Below are 15,856 nucleotides of genomic sequence, written 5' to 3' on the forward strand. Positions count from 1 at the left end.
TAATTCTCTTCAGATTCCTCCTTTTAAAATTCTTCTGTATTAACACACACCACCCTGCCCAAAAAAAAAAAAGAAAAATTTAAAGTTAAATTTTTTCCTCTCTTATTTTTACCTGGTATCCAGACCTAAACTGGCAGATTCAAAACCCACATGCTTCAAACTGTGGCAGTTCTGTGACACTCATTTCACTCATAGATGGCCGCAGCTGCTGTGTTTGTCATCTCAGGGAGAACCATGTGTTAGACTGCTGCTCGGTATGACGTTCCTTTTCCATCTCAACAACTAAGTCCAGAGACTCTCAGAAGAATTTATATTAACTCAGACAATCAATGAGAGGGACTTAAGAGCCCAAAGAGCGAAGTTTGACATCCCAGATTGATCTGGTCTCTAAGTTCCAGTCAGCCAATGCTCCTGCAATCTGGCACGCAACATCCAAGTTCACTATTGGCAAAAATCCACAGCACATCAGGCAAAGATCAGGAACCAGCGAAGACTATCTTGGTGCCAACTTCCTACCCCAGCACTGAGAATCAGTACTGCGTCCTCACCAAGGCAAGTGAGATCTGAACACCTGGATAGACACTGCTGCCTGTACTGATCCCCCTCGTCCCACAAGGAGAGACTCAAACCCTTGCCCTCCTCTCAGCAGCAGAGTGCTAAGCTTGTTCATTCAATCGGGGCAAGTGATGCTCAGCACTGACTACACTACACTTGGCCCTGATACACATCTCCAAACTCACAATACAAAAATCGGCGCAAAGATCAGCACTGCCTTTGGGAGAAATTTCTGGCTCTTTTCCGCACCTTGTCAAACTTTTCAGCATCATTTTTAAAATGAGGCCACCAGAACTGGATGCAGTATTCCAGTATCAGTCTCTCCAATGCCGTATACCTAGGTAAAATCACCTCACTGCTCTTCTATTTATACATCCAAAGTTCACATTAGCCCTTTTTTGCTATATTGTCACACTGGGAGCTCATTTTGTGTTATCTGTCCACTACAGTGCCTTAATTTTTTTTTAGGAGAGAGTCTCTTCTCTCCAGGATGCACTCCCCCACTCTGCAGATATGATGTTCCTTCATCCTAGATGTAAGATCATGTTTCTCTGTTCAAATTAGGAGGGTGATGACCTGTTTGCCTCTACACTTCAGCCCTAAACCTCAAGCTCTTTAGATACCAAAGACAGTCCAGACAGAGGATGCCCACCTACCTTTGGCAACAGTCTTCTGTGTACTCACCCAACAAGAAGCCAAGATTATCTCAGAAGAGACCATCACTTTCCTCAGTAATTGGTCAGTCTGCATCAGCTACACCAAATTTGATAGAACAGTGTTACAGTCACTTTATTTAGCGGTTGCCAGGACTTCTCAATCCCACCTTCTAGATGAGACAGTGCTTATCAGTTACCTAGAGTGGGATCATATGGACACAGATTTGAAGAAGACAGGATGGTTACCTTATAGGACCAGTAGTTCCCTGACCTGTCAGACCCCTTTGGTACTGACTGCACCAAGACCACCTACCTCTGAGGCAGTGGAACCATCCCGTACTGTGCAAGCCAAAGACCCTAAGCAGCTGGGTTCAGTCAAAGGCACAAAAGGAAAACCTACAATCTCTGCCTCAGTACCACCAGAGCCGCTCAAACATACGGCGGCAGCAGCACTGAGCAGCTTGGCAGCGCTACAATCTATGGCGTCATCCACAGTGCACAACCCTCGGCACTGACGACCGCAGTAAAGGTATCAATACCACCGACAGCACCCTGCTCAGAACTGATGCTCTCCGTACCACAGCAGTTTCTCCAACATAAAGACCTTTTAGTCTCGTCAACACCGGAATCTCCACTCCTCAGTACCGACATTATTCCAGCACGCTTGGTACCATGCCAACTCACTATGCGAACCTGATCAGCTCCTCCTTTATCCAGTGATGAGGATGATAATGAGGAAGGAAAAATCTACTCCTCCCATTGCTCTTCACCTATACAGACACACACCAGACTGGGTCCACTAGAACAACATCAGTACCACCGAAGACCTGCAACTCAAGGATGGTACAGACGCCCCTGGATGCTGCCACCAATATCATTCCCACCACAGTATCCCTACTGGGACCCATGGGCAGCGTGCCGCCAACACTACCCTAAGACTCCCAGTCCACACAGGGAGAAGTCAAGGCATTCTCCATCACTTTCAGTACCTTGACCCTCTGAATCCCTGGAAGAGGCAATCGAGAAACTGGAGAAGACTTTGGATCAGGAAGTCACTGCGGCTGCCGGTTTTTCATCCTCCTTTCCAGATGAAACTATCATGCCCCCACCACCCACGACGGGGATGACTTTAAACAGTTCCAAGAACTGTTTAAGAGGATTGCAAACTCACTGCTATACCGCTGGAAGAAGTTGCAGAGTCCCACATCATAAGTTGTTGGACATCCTCCAAACTTCAACCTCTTGCAAGATTGCTCCCCCAATAAATGAGGGTCTCGTGAACCCAGCCAAGACTCTCTGGCAGAGCCCAGCAACAATTCTGCCCACTTGCAAAAGAGCGGATTAAAAAAATTCTGTCCCTTCCAAGAGAATGGAATTTTTATTTTCACAACCCCTTCTCCCTGTTCCCTAACTGCCCCAACCCCTATCCACATCCCTGGCCCCTGACAGCCCCCCGGGACTCCCACGCCTATTCAACGCTCTCTGTTCCTTGTCCCCCGACTGCCCCACCCCAGAACCTCCGCCCCTGACTGCCCCTCAGGACCCTTTGCCCCTTATCCAACCCCCCCCTTACCATGCTGCTCAGAGCAGCAAAGCCTCACCGCCCAGCCGGAGCCAGCCACGCCGCCGCCATGCGTGGCGGGCCAGAGCGCTGGTGTCGTGTGGAGGCTGCGGGGGAGGGGCTGGGGGCTGGCCTCCCCAGCCAGGAGCTCAGGGCTGGGCAGGACAGTCCCGCGGGCCGTAGTTTGCCCACCTTTTCCCTACGCCAAACTCACTGGTGTTAGAGGCCATGAATGAAAGGGGCAGACAAGGTTATTACGTGGGGAGACGCAAGCTGTCAACCTCCACCCCCAAACCCTGCTTCACTTCCAGCATTTATAATAGTGTTAAATATTTCAAGTGTTCCTAATTTATAAGCGGGGTCGCACTCATAGGTTTACTGTGTGAAAGGGGTCACCAATACAAAAGTTTGAGAACTATTGCTATACCTTAACATTTTTGTGGGTGAGAAAGTTAAGTTTGGCACATAAGGGTATGTCTACACTATGAAATTAGGTCGATGTTATAGAAGTCTATTTTTAGAAATTGATTTTATACAGTTGATTGCGTATGTCCACACTAAGCGCATTAAGTCAGCGGAGTACGTCCTCACTATCATGGCTAGCATAGACTTAGAGTGGTGCCCTGTGGGTAGCTATCCCACAGTTCCCACAGTCTCGGCCGCCCATTGGAATTCAGGGTTAAGCTCCCAATGCCTGATGGGGCAAAAACATTGTCAAGGGTGGTTTTGGATACGTCGTCAGTCGTCCCTCCCTCCGTGAAAGCAATGGCAGACAATTGTTTCACGCCTTTTTTCTGCACAGATGCCATACCATGGCAAGCGTGCAGCCCGCTCAGCTCACCGACACCATCACTGTTGTGTCCTGGGTGCTGCTGGCAGCAGACAGTGTAGTAGGACTGCTAACCATCATCATACATCTCTTCCACTGCAACTCTGCTCTGCTGCTATTGTCTCAATAGCAAATTTCTCCATGTTGTCTGTCATGGGCTCCCGGGTACATGTGTTCTTCCTCGGGAAATGTGCGTGGTGCTAACCGTCATCCTCCACCGCTTCCGCTGCAACTCTGCTCTCATGAATCCACCTCGCAGGCCCTCTCGTCGTTCTCTATAAATATCTATTCTCGTGGCATCCGTCTTTAGCCACCGCTTCCGCTGCAACTCTGCTCTCCTGCAGACGCCATGCCACGGCAAGCATGGAGCCCGTTCAGATCACCGCAGCAGTTATGAGCGTTGTAAACACCTTGATCATTATCCTGCAGTATGTGTAGAACCAGAACCTCCAAAAGCAGGCGAGGAGGCAACGGCAGTGCGGTGACGAGAGTGATGAGGACGTGGACACAGATTCTCTCAAAGCACAGGCCCTGGCAATTTGGACATCCTGGTGGCAATAGGGCAGGCTCATACTGTGGAATGCCGATTCTGGGCCTGGGAAACAAGCACAGACTGCTGGGACTGCATAGTGCTGCAGGTCTGGGATGATTCCCAGTGGCTGCGCAACTTTTGCATATTTAAGGGTACTTTCATGGAACTTTGTGACTTGCTTTCCCCTGCCCTGAAGCGCAAGAATACCAAGATGAGAGCAGCCCTCACAGTTCAGAAGCGAGTGGTGATAGCCCTCTGGAACCTTGCAACGCCAGACAGCTACCGGTCAGTCGGGAATCAGTTTGGAGTGGGCAAATCTACTGTGAGGGCTGCTGTGATCCAAGTAGCCATCGCAATTACTGAGCGGTTGCTATCTAGGATAGTGACTCTGGGAAATGTGCTGCAATCAGATTCCCTAACTGTGGTGGGGAGACAGACGGAACGCTTATCCCTATCTTGGGACCGGAACACTTTGGCATCCAGTACATAAACCGCAAGGGGTACTTTTCAGTGGTTCTGCAAGCACTGGTGGATCGCAAAGGACTTTTCACTGACATCAATGTAGGATAGCCAGGAGAGGTACATGATGGTTACATCTTCAGGAACTCTGGTCTGTTTGAACAGCTGCAGGAAGGGACTTACTTCCCAGCCAGAAAATAACCTTTGGGGATGTTGAAATGCCTATAGTTATCCTTGGGGACCCAGCCTACCCCTTAATGCCATGGCTCATGAAGCCATACACAGGCACCCTGGACAGCATTAAGGAGCTGTTCAACTACAGGCTGAGCAAGTGTAGAATGGTGGTAGAATATGCATTTGGAAGTTTAAAAGCACGCTGGCGCAGTTTACTGACTCGGTTTGACCTCCGCGAAACCAATATTCCCATTGGTATTGCTGCTTGCTGTGTGCTCCACAATATCTGTGAGTAAGGGGGAGACATTTATGGTGGGGTGGGAGGTTGAGGCAAATTGCCTGGCCGCTGATTACGTGCAGCCAGACACGAGGGTGATTAGAAAAGCACAGCAGGGCATGCTGCGCATCAGAGAAGCTCTGAAAACCAGTTTCATGACTGGCCAGGCTACGGTGTGACAATTCTGTTTTTCTCCTTGATGAAAACCCACCCCCTTGGTTCAGTCTGTAAGCCAACCACCCTCCCACCTTTGATCACCGCTTGCAGAGGCAATAAAGTCATTGTTTCAAAATCATGCATTCTTTCTTTATTCATCACACAAATAGGGGGATAACTGCCAAAGTAGCCTGGGAGGAGTGGGGGAGGAGGGAAGCACCTGGTGAGGTGGTGGATGAGGGAGGAGGGAAGGACAAGGCCACACTACACTTCAAAACTTACTGAATGCCAGCCTTGTGTTGCTTGGGCAGTCCTCTGGGGTGGAGTGCCCGGAGGGCCCACCTCCGGTTCTTGGGCGCCTGGGAACTTGGAGGAGGCTATGGAACTTGGGGAGGAGGGTGGGCGGTTACACAGGGGCTGCAGCAGTGGTCTGTGCTCCTGCTGTCTTTCCTACAGCTCCACCAGACGCCAGAGCATATCAGTCTGATCCCCCAGTAGCCTCAGCATTGCATCCTGCCTCCTTTCATCATGCTGCCACCACCTCTCCTCTTGCTCCCGCAACCTCTCATCTTAATCGCGAATGTGGGGTTTTTTTTCTGCCTTATCATAGAATATCAGGGTTGGAAGGGACCTCAGGAGGTCATCTAGTCCAACCCCCTGCTCAAAGCAGGACCAATCCCCAATTTTTGCCTCAGATCCCTAAATGGCCCCCTCAAGGATTGAACTCACAACCCTGGGTTTAGCAGGCCAACGCTCAAACCACTGAGCTATCCCTCCCCCGTAAAGTACTGTGTGCTAACCCATTGTGTCACTGGAGTCCAGGGTTAGGCATGTTTCTCCTTGTTCCATGGATGGATTTGGGGAGGAGGGTGCTAGCCTCTGGGACGGAGATGATAGGGGGAGCGTTGAAACATTTGCAGCTGTGGGAGGAAAAAAGGGAGAATAGTATTTAAAAAGACATTTTAGAGAACAAAGGGTAGACACTTTCACGGTGAACCAAGCTGTTAACGTTACATAGCACATGTGCTTTCGCTACAAGGTCGCATTTTGCCTCTTACATTGAGGGTCTGCCAGTTTGGTGTGAGAGATCACACACAAAGGGCCGGGCAACAGAATTCAGATGCAGGCAGCCATGGTAAGTTACAGTCTCTCGGTTTCTTCAACCTTCATAACATGTGGGAATGGTTTCAAACAGCAGCGCCCTCCTTTCCCATACCAAGCACCCGTTGGGTTGGCCATTTAAAAGGAGGGGCTCTATTGGCCACGAATGCATCCCAAGTCTTCAGGGCAAATTAATCATTAAACACACTTGCATTTAAACCATATATTATATTTACAAAGGTACAGATGGAGGTGCCAGAGGTGCCTTCTCCAGCTTCATGGTACGGGAGCCTGCCTTGGGAGGGTATTGGCTCCAGGGTGATGAACAGTTACCGGCTGTCGGGAAGAATGGTTTCTCTGCTCGCCTGCTGTGCGCTATCCTCCTCCTCTTCATCTTCCACACCCCAAAATCCTCATGCCTGTTGCGTGAGACTCCCCCCTTGCAGGTGTCCACGGACAGGGGTGGGGTAGTAGTAGGGGCGCTCCCTAGAATTGTATGCAGCTCATCATAGAAGCGGCATGTCTGGGGCTCTGATCCGGAGTAGCTGTTTGCCTTTTTGGTAGGCTTGCCTGAGCGCCTTAATTTTCATGCGGCACTGCTGCGGGTTGCTGTTGTAGCCTCTGTCCATCATGCCCTTGGAGATTTTGGCAAATGTATTGGCATTTTGTCTTTTGGAACGGAGTTCTGATAGCACGGATTCATCTCCCCATACAGCGATCAGATCCAGTACGTCCCGTTCGGTCCATGCTGGAGCTCTTTTGCGATTCTGACAGGTTTCAGAGTAGCAGCCATGTTAGTCTGTACCTGCAAAAAGAAAAGGAGTGCTTGTGGCACCTTAGAGACTAACAAATTTATTTGAGCATAAGCTTTCCTGAGCTACAGCTCACTTCATCGGATGCATGCAGTGGAAAATACAGTGGGAAGATTTTATATGCACAGAGGACATGAAACAATGGGTGTTACCATACACACTGTAATGAGAGTGATCAGATAAGGTGAGATACTACCGGCAGGAGAGAAAATAAACCTTTTGTAGTGATAATCAAGGTGGGCTATTTCCAGCAGTTGACAAGAACATGTGAGGAACAGTAATAAACATGGGGAAATAGTTTTACTTTGTGTAATGACACATCCACTCCCAGTCTTTATTCAAGCCTAAGTTAATGGTGTCCAGTTTGCAAACTAATTCCAATTCAGCAGTCTCTCTTTGGAGTCTGTTTTTGAAGTTTTTTTATTGAAGGATTGCCACTTTTAGGTCAGAAATCGAGTGACCAGAGAGATTGAAGTGTTCTCCAACTGGTTTTTGAATGTTATAATTCTTGACGTCTGATTTGTGTCCATTTATTCTTTTACGTAGAGACTGTCCAGTTTGACCAATGTACATGGCAGAGGGGCATTGCTGGCACATGATGGCATAGATCACATTGGTAGATGTGCAGGTGAACGAGCCTCTGATAGTGTGGCTGGTGTGATTAGGCCCTCTGATGGTGTCCCCTGAATAGATATGTGGGCACAGTTGGCAACAGGCTTTGTTGCAAGGATAGGTTCCTGGGTTAGTGTTTTTGTTGTGTGGTGTGTGGTTGCTGGTGAGTATTTGCTTCAGGTTGGGGGGCTGTCTGTAAGCAAGGACTGACCTGTCTCCCAAGATCTGTGAGAGTGGTGGGTCATCCTTCAAGATGCGTTGGAGAGGTTTTAGTTGGGGGCTGAAGGTGACAGCTGGTGGCGTTCTGTTATTTTCTTTGTTGGGCCTGTCCTGTAATAGGTAACTTCTGGGTACTTTTCTGGCTCTGTCAATCTGTTTCTTCACTTCAGCAGGTGGGTATTGTAGTTGTAAGAACGCTTGATAGAGATCTTGTAGATGTTTGTCTCTGTCTGAGGGGTTGGAGCAAATGTGGTTGTGTCGTAGAGCTTGGCTGTAGACAATGGATCGTGTGGTGTGGTCTGGATGAAAGCTAGAGACGATTCTGAGACTGCATGGTCACCTGTGCTCATGAGCTCGTCATGCTGGCCAAACAGGAAATGAAATTCAAAAGTTCCCGGAGTTTTTCCTGTGTACCTGTCTAGTGCATCTGAGTTGAAAGTGCTGTCCAGAGCAGTCACAATGGAGCACTCTGGGATAGCTCCCAGAGACCCATATGGTCGAATTGCGTCCACGCTACCCCAAATTCTACCCGGCGATGTCGATTTCAGCGGTAATGCCCTCATCGGGGAGTAGTACAGAAATCAATTTCAAGAGCCCTTTAAGTCAACAAAAATGGCTGCGTCGTGTGGATGGGTGCAGGGTTAAATCGATCTAGCGCTGCTAAATTCGACCTAAACTTGTTATGTAGACCAGGGCTAAGGCTGAGGCCCTATAATGGGGCAACCCACCATGTTTGGTAGGTTCAGCTCATTCATTGTTAGTTCGTCGTTAATTCTTAATTTTTAGTTTTAAGTAAACTCTAAGTTAAAAGAGCTCTTAACCTCTCATCTTGCTCGTCCCTCCTGTCCTCACATTCATTTTCTGCTTTCCCGGACTCTGACATTGTTTGTCTCCACACATTCTGCTGGGCTCTTTCAGTGCGGAAGGACTGCATGAGCTCAGAGAAAAATATTAGCTGTAATGTCTTCTAAGTTTTTCACTTCCCACTCAAGACTTGAGGAACCTGGATGATCAAACTCTAGACCTGAAAGACTTCTTAAAAATCTGTTTTACTTTTCGCTATTTATGTTGTATTCTTTTTGCATTTCACTTAAATTGGATGGTAAAAATAGATCAGTCAGTTTCACATTTGTTTCAAGTATCTTTCATTTTCTGTTGTTCATATTAACATGGTGCCCTGGCATTTTGGGTTATTGGCATTGCAGGGTAAGAGTTTGATCTGAATATAAATCCTTATATTACAGAATCTACATTTTGGGCCTAACTTCCCTGTCAACAACCTTTTTAGTAAATTTAGGCCAACTTATTTCATGAATGGTGCTTCATCTGATTTTGTATTTGAAGTGTCATGCAAGAAACATGTTTAACTCAAATTGCAGGCACCAAAAAAATAAAACAAAAGAAAAAACCCCTTTGCATTCAAACTGAGGGCCTGATGCTGAAGCCCTGTGAAGGCAATGGGATTGCTCACATAAAGGATCAACTCTTTGGTGACAGAATTATTCCACTGAATAAAGACAAAGGGCTTGATTTAGCAAAGTCTTGTTTAGCTTTAATTTCACATTATGGGAAATAGTCTGGCATTTCCTTTTAAAATCAACTTGTGATTCATAGAATAGAGGCAAATGTTAGGGGATAAAATTAGTAGCAAGCATAAGTAAGATTCACCACGATCTCCTTAATGAATGACAGAAAAGAAAAAGGAGGGAGAGAGAGGAGTGGGAAGGAGTTAAATTAGGGACTGGAGGGAAGCAAGGACAGTTACAGACAAAGGTAATGCAACTTTTAATTTTGTTTGCCTCCTAGATATTATTGTCATTGGCACATTAGAAATACATTTGGTAGATAGGTAAGTAGATAAAAGTAACGTTAGCATGTCAAAAACATTGAGTCTTTCTAATCTATCTACATACAATGTGCCCATCATAGTAGTATGTCCACAATATGAGTCTCAGAGCTCCCTATTTGAGGGTGCTGGATGTAATGGGGACCAAATTCATGGCTTTCTAGTGTAGAAAATACAGTATTGACGCTTCCTGTCTCCTCCAGGTGTTGGGTTAAAAACCAACCTTTCCATACTTTTTTTGTTTTTCAAAAAAGAAAATTTACAGGCAAAATGTACTCTGGCCCTGTATAGAATTAAATAAGGACCCAGATATGGTTGGAGTTTCTGAAGATTAGCCATTGCGTTCTATCTGTAGAGCGATATCAAATCTTTTGGGTAATTCATGTGGGTTTTATAATTTTCTGTTAGATATGTGAGAGACAAGGTGGGTGAGGTAATATCTTTTACTAGACCAATTTCTGTTGGTGAAAGAGACAAGCTTTTGAGCTACACAGAGCACGTCTTCAGCTGTGTCATCTTTAGTTCTGTGTAGATTGAAAGTTTGTCTCTTTCACCAACAGAAGTTGGTTCAGTAAAAGATGGTACGTCACCCACCTTGTCTCTTGAATATCCTGGGATCAACATGGCTACAACATGTTAAAAATATATTGTAAAACCTAAGTAGAAAAACACATTTATTCAAAAACAATTATTTACTAGAAACTGTTGCAATAGTTTCAAGGTTGTGAATAAATAAAAATCAGGAAAATCATGATTAAAGAAGGCTGCGCCCACAGCTTACTCAGGTTGGTGTGTGTTTCTCAAATTACAGTGCTCAGGTTTGTTAAAATAGTTGAGGTCCAAAATGTGACTGACGCTCAAATTGTTATAACCTGCTGGAGAAAAAAATCCTAAATGACTATTTTTATTTTAAAATACAGTTTTTCAGTCTGTTTTTGGTCCTGCTACTTGTGTAATGAGCTACTGAGGGAGCGCTTAAAAGATTAAGCTAGGGTGATGCATAGGAAAAAAAACTGGAGTGTAATCAAGGAAGATTTCCTTTTGGGGGTTGATTTTCTTGGTAAGCTCATGTCCTGAATTCTTTAGTGAAATCCCCTTGTTTGGGACAGCGCAGAAATTTTTATGTCAAATTTAGAGATGTAGATTTTTTCCCAGTATTTCCAAATTGAGAGCAGGCTATTCTTGTGGGAAAGCTTACTCAAACACGATCAGGGCTATAGATGTCTGAGGAAAGAAGTTTGAAGTTATTTGTAAAATTTTCAGGAAGGTGAAAATGGGTTTGTGTTGGTTCCAGTACTGTACTGCGCACAGTTGCATTATGGTATCAATGGAATCTCATGATTTATCAGATTAGCCAGTCTTTCCCAAACGTGCACTGCATTTTTTTTTCCACCATGACGACTGAGGGCACCCAGGGCTCCAGGCTTCTTTCCTGTCCACAGACACTAATCATTTTCCAGCAAGTCAGAAGAGGAGTTAGGCAGAACAGTCACTCTGACATGTTGGCTCAAGTGCAAACCACTTTCAGGCCAAGTCTGTTCACTCAGTTAGCATTTGGAGTTGTCAGCTTCTCATAGCTATTATTTGGGACGAAGAATCAAATCTAAGTTGTCATTTAGGCTCCAATTTTAGCAGAATACTTAAGCATTTGGCTAACCATCAGCACATGAGTAGCCCTGTTGAAGCCAGTCACATGACTAAATTTAAGCACCTGTCTACGTGTTTGCAGGCATGAGACCTTAAGTGACTTCCTCTGGGGGAGAAGGGCTGGAATAGCTATGTTTATGTAGTTTTTATCCTTCTCCAACTAAACTAATGTGCAATTTCTCCATCAACAGGTGATGGAGACCAAAAGCATGTTGTACCTTGTGACAGAATATGCCAAAAATGGAGAAATTTTCGGTAAGCAAGAGAATATTTTAATCTTAAAATATTAAATCGTTTACTTCTGCAGGTTGTTATTGCATCTTACTTGATCAGTCTTTATAAAATAAAAACACACAGCCAACCTGCGGAGCTCGTTGCCAGGGGATGTTGTGAAGGCCAGAAGAAAACTGGGTTCAAAAAAGAATTAAATAAGTTTGTGGAGGATCAGTCCTTCAATGGCTATTAGCCAAGGTGGTCAGGGATGCATCCTCGTTCTGGGTGTCCCAACTGCCAGAAGCTGGGACTGGACAACTGTGGATGGATCACTTGATAATTGCTCTGTTCTATTCGTTCCCTTTGAAGCATTGGGCACTGGCTACTTTTAGAAGACAGGATATTGGGCTAGATGGACCATTAGTCTGACTCAGTATGGCCGTTCTTATGTAAATTGAAGCCTCGGGGACATTTATACTATAGCGCACGCTTTCTCATTTATATGTCAAGGAAAAGCTGTGACACTAGTTGAAACTGTTTTCCTCTTTTTATTAATTGAAATACAAAAATGTTTCTTAAAAACGTAAGTGCTTAATGTAAGGTTTAACAAAATTCTGTTCAGGAAATGTGGTGTCCTTCTAGCAGAGTTGATTGTATATTAAAAAGCAATGTAGATTCATAGATTCCAAGGTCGGAGGGACTGTTGTGATCATCTAGTCTGACCTCCTGTATAACACAGGCTAAATAACTTCCCCAAAATAATTCCTAGAGCCACTCTTTTAGAAAAACATCTGATCTTGATTTAAAAAATTAGTGTTGGAGAATCCACCATAGCCCTTGGTAAATTGTTCCAATGGTTAATGACCCTCACCATTAAACATTTATGCCTTATTTCCAGTCTAAATTTGTCTAGTTTGAGCTTTGAGCCATTGGATTGTGTTGTACCGTTCTCTGCTAGATTGAAGACCTATTACGAAATAATTGTTCCCCACTTGGGTACTTGTAAACTGTAACCAAGTCACCCCTTAATCTTCTTTGTGTTAAGCTAAATAGCTTGAGCTCCTGGAGTCTGTTACTATAAGGCATGTTTTCTAATCCTTTAATCATTTTTGTGACTCTTCTCTGAACCTGCTCCAATTTATTAACATCTTTTTTGAATTGTGGGCACCAGAACTGGACACAATATTTCAGCAATGGTTGCACCAGTGCCAAATACATAGTTATAATAACTTCTGTACTCCTACTTGAGATTCCCCTGATTGCATTAGCCCTGAGAGTGTGGGCCGAAATCTGATCTCATTTACAATGGTGTAACTCAGTTGAAGACAGAGTTATCAGATTTACACCAGTGTAATGGAGATCAGGATCTGGGTTTATGCTTACTACATAAAATGCCAGATGTTCTTCTGTCACAATGAATGGAGGCCTAAACCATATTTCAGGGAAGCTAAAACACTGTTGTTTCTAGCCTTTTTCAGTCATCAGACTTACCTTTTTAATGTGGTTCCTATGGTGCGTGTTTATTCATAGCTGCTCGGAGTCACTCTACAGTAGGCACTTAAATTCTGGTAAGTTTAGCTGACAAACCTGACCTTGTTTCAGTTTCGTCTTTGAGCGCTGAAATTGGAGCAGGGACAAGATTTTCAAAATAAATTCAAATGAAATTTGGCGTTTTGCTTATTGTGATACTTTAAAAAGAGTTGTTTTGCTTCTGTTGGTCTCTGAAGACTGTAACCATCAGGAAAGGCTGAATAAAGAAGTCATCTCGATGCATCTGAGTCCCAGGTTGTATGCTCTCCAAATTGTCATCTTAGCAGAAGGATCGTGCAGACTTTTCTTTCCTTTTTGATCATTTTAAAACTAGTAGTTAGTGAAAAATGTTGGCCCAGAAATTATTTTTGTGTGTCCACTGCAGTTCCAGAAGCAGAGGGCAGTGTAATATTTAGATGCTGGGACTTAGCGGTTCTGGCTATATAGAAGGGAAGAAAGGTAAAGAAAGTAGTAGTGTCCTCTCTCCATCAGATTTGCAACCATAATAGAAAATGAACCTGTGCTTTATGCACCAAGAGTCAAAGGTTTGTTCTCTGGAGTTGCCTGAGAAAAGAGGCATTCCTCCCAAAAGAAATGACCTTGTACTGTTCTCTTTATCTTGAGGGAATAGTTGGCATTTCACAAGACACCTCTGGGGCATCTGCTGTCATTTTCTCCATTACCAATTATTGCTGCCTTTATATAGCCAGGAAGAAGACTTTGGGTGGAGATTGGCTTTATGCTTTCATCCCGTAGTTTCTATTCTTCTGTTGTTTTTCCAGTCTGAGGGTTTTGCTATCGAAAGAATCATAATTTGCAGAGAGGCTCTGTCATGACATGTGGTTATGTCGAAGACAGTGTTTCTTCTGGCCTCACAGGCTGTCTGCTGTTCCGGCCTTGCCAGTTTTCACTGCGGGGATCAGAAAGCAGTTCTCTCATATCAGAATCTTCCAATAAACAGAATTCCCTTTGGAGCAAATAAAATTGAATGAACTGTGAAGTAGAATTTTGGAGTATGGAGCCTTCTGAGCAGTTCTTACACAGGTATTTGGTATCTTACACATGCATCTGGCCTTTGCCTGGCAGGACATTCCTGCAAGGTGTTCTTTCCACAATGGTAGTAATAAAGAATCTCCATCATTTCATTAGGATAACAAGATGTGAAGGAAGCTTTTTCTCATCTTCTGAACATTTGGAAACAATTCAAAGGGAGATGAATTCAATGCCTAACAAAGGTCTCTAGTTGTCTATGAACGTGACAGGAAGGAGAGGATTGGGAAATTTCATTTTTGAGTTATTATAGGACTGTGGAAAAAGAAAGGGTTTCCTAAAGACACTCACATTTCTGGATATATTTGCCATGGTTGTGGATGTCTTCATGTGGGGTGAGAACTCAGAAATTGTAGGGTGGTCACTTAACAGTTTGGGAGCTCAAACAATTAACAGGCAGTCAGCAGATTCCCAGCCAGTAATTAAATTCCTGGGGGGTTTTGTTTCCATATCTTTGCTTTTTGACGTACTCTCTATTTGCAAGCCAAGTATGTGCTTGTGGTTTTTACCTAAAAATGTTGATTCTCTCGTTTTCAGTAATGACATTTTAGGTGGCTGGCACTGGAAACTGAAGATGGGCCACCTTCAATCCACAGAACTTTTGGACATTTGGCTGCTAACAGCACAAGAATATTGCATAAGTGTCTCAGCCCCAAAACCGGGTATCTGCAGCCTAATAGAAGAAAGGTTTACTTTCAGTATTTCTGTACAGTGATGGGTTGGCCTATTGCCTCACAGACACAGTGGGGATGACTTAAGATTTGTCTCCACTTGAAATGCTACAGCGGCAGTGGCGTTGCTATAGCTCTTCAGTGTAGATACTGCTATATGGGATGGGAGGGGTTCTCCTGGCAGCATGGGAATCCACCTCCTCAAGAGGCGGCAGCTCGGTCCTTCGACCTAGTGTTATGTACACCGGGGGTTAGATCGGCTTACCTGTTTGAGGATTTTGCACACCTCTGAGTGATGTAGCTGGGTCGACCTAACTTTTCAGTGTAGACCAGGCCTTGAGCTTGTTAAATCCTTTCTAATCGCTGAAGATTTGGGCTGTCCTAAAATGGCAGATGCCTGACAATAGAGTAAGCGGAGCACTCATTATGTATCTGATCTTTAGGGGCCCTTCTGGCAATCTTGGGTGGTCATGTAACATAGCTGAGCCTGGTAACTTGTACTCTGGCCTTTTAGAGGTCTTCAGAGTAGTCAGTCCAAATAGGCTACTCTGGGATATCAACATTTCAGTGTAATGAGGGTTTAGATTTGCCAGTCTATAAGCATCAGAAAGAGTCAGGGCTATTCCTGTGCAAACAAGATGACGCTGTCACTCAGCTAGTCTGTTTCCAGTCACCTTTAAATATATCTATTGAAATAGTGCTCCCAGAGGTCTTAAAAGATTTAGCACAGGTAGAATTTAATCTTGCAAATTTTTGGCAGCCTTTTCCTCTTGGGCTTCTGTATATTACCCTAAACTGTTGGCAATATTTGAGTATAGGTTTAGTTACATTAGCAACTGGCAACTTTGTAGATGCAAGAGTTAATGGGTTCAGAAAGGGAATAGGGTGAGAATAAGACCTTTTCTATTTGGCTGTGCTTCCACAATAGCAGGATGGTGTGTGGTCTTGGTTGTGAC

General features: G+C 44.7%; 1 protein-coding gene across 2 annotated transcripts in view; it reads left to right on the forward strand.

The window, feature by feature from the left end:
• Window positions 1-15,856, forward strand: part of SIK2 (salt inducible kinase 2) — a 118,287-nt gene that overhangs the window by 14,766 nt on the left and 87,665 nt on the right. For both annotated transcript variants that reach the window (XM_077839668.1, XM_077839669.1), the window contains one exon: window positions 11,628-11,691. In XM_077839668.1, the coding sequence (XP_077695794.1) occupies window positions 11,628-11,691 (64 nt within the window). The remainder of the gene's footprint in view (window positions 1-11,627; window positions 11,692-15,856) is intronic.

The sequence above is a fragment of the Eretmochelys imbricata genome, chromosome 22 (genome assembly GCF_965152235.1).
Source record: "Eretmochelys imbricata isolate rEreImb1 chromosome 22, rEreImb1.hap1, whole genome shotgun sequence".
Taxonomy (NCBI): Eukaryota; Metazoa; Chordata; order Testudines; family Cheloniidae; genus Eretmochelys; species Eretmochelys imbricata.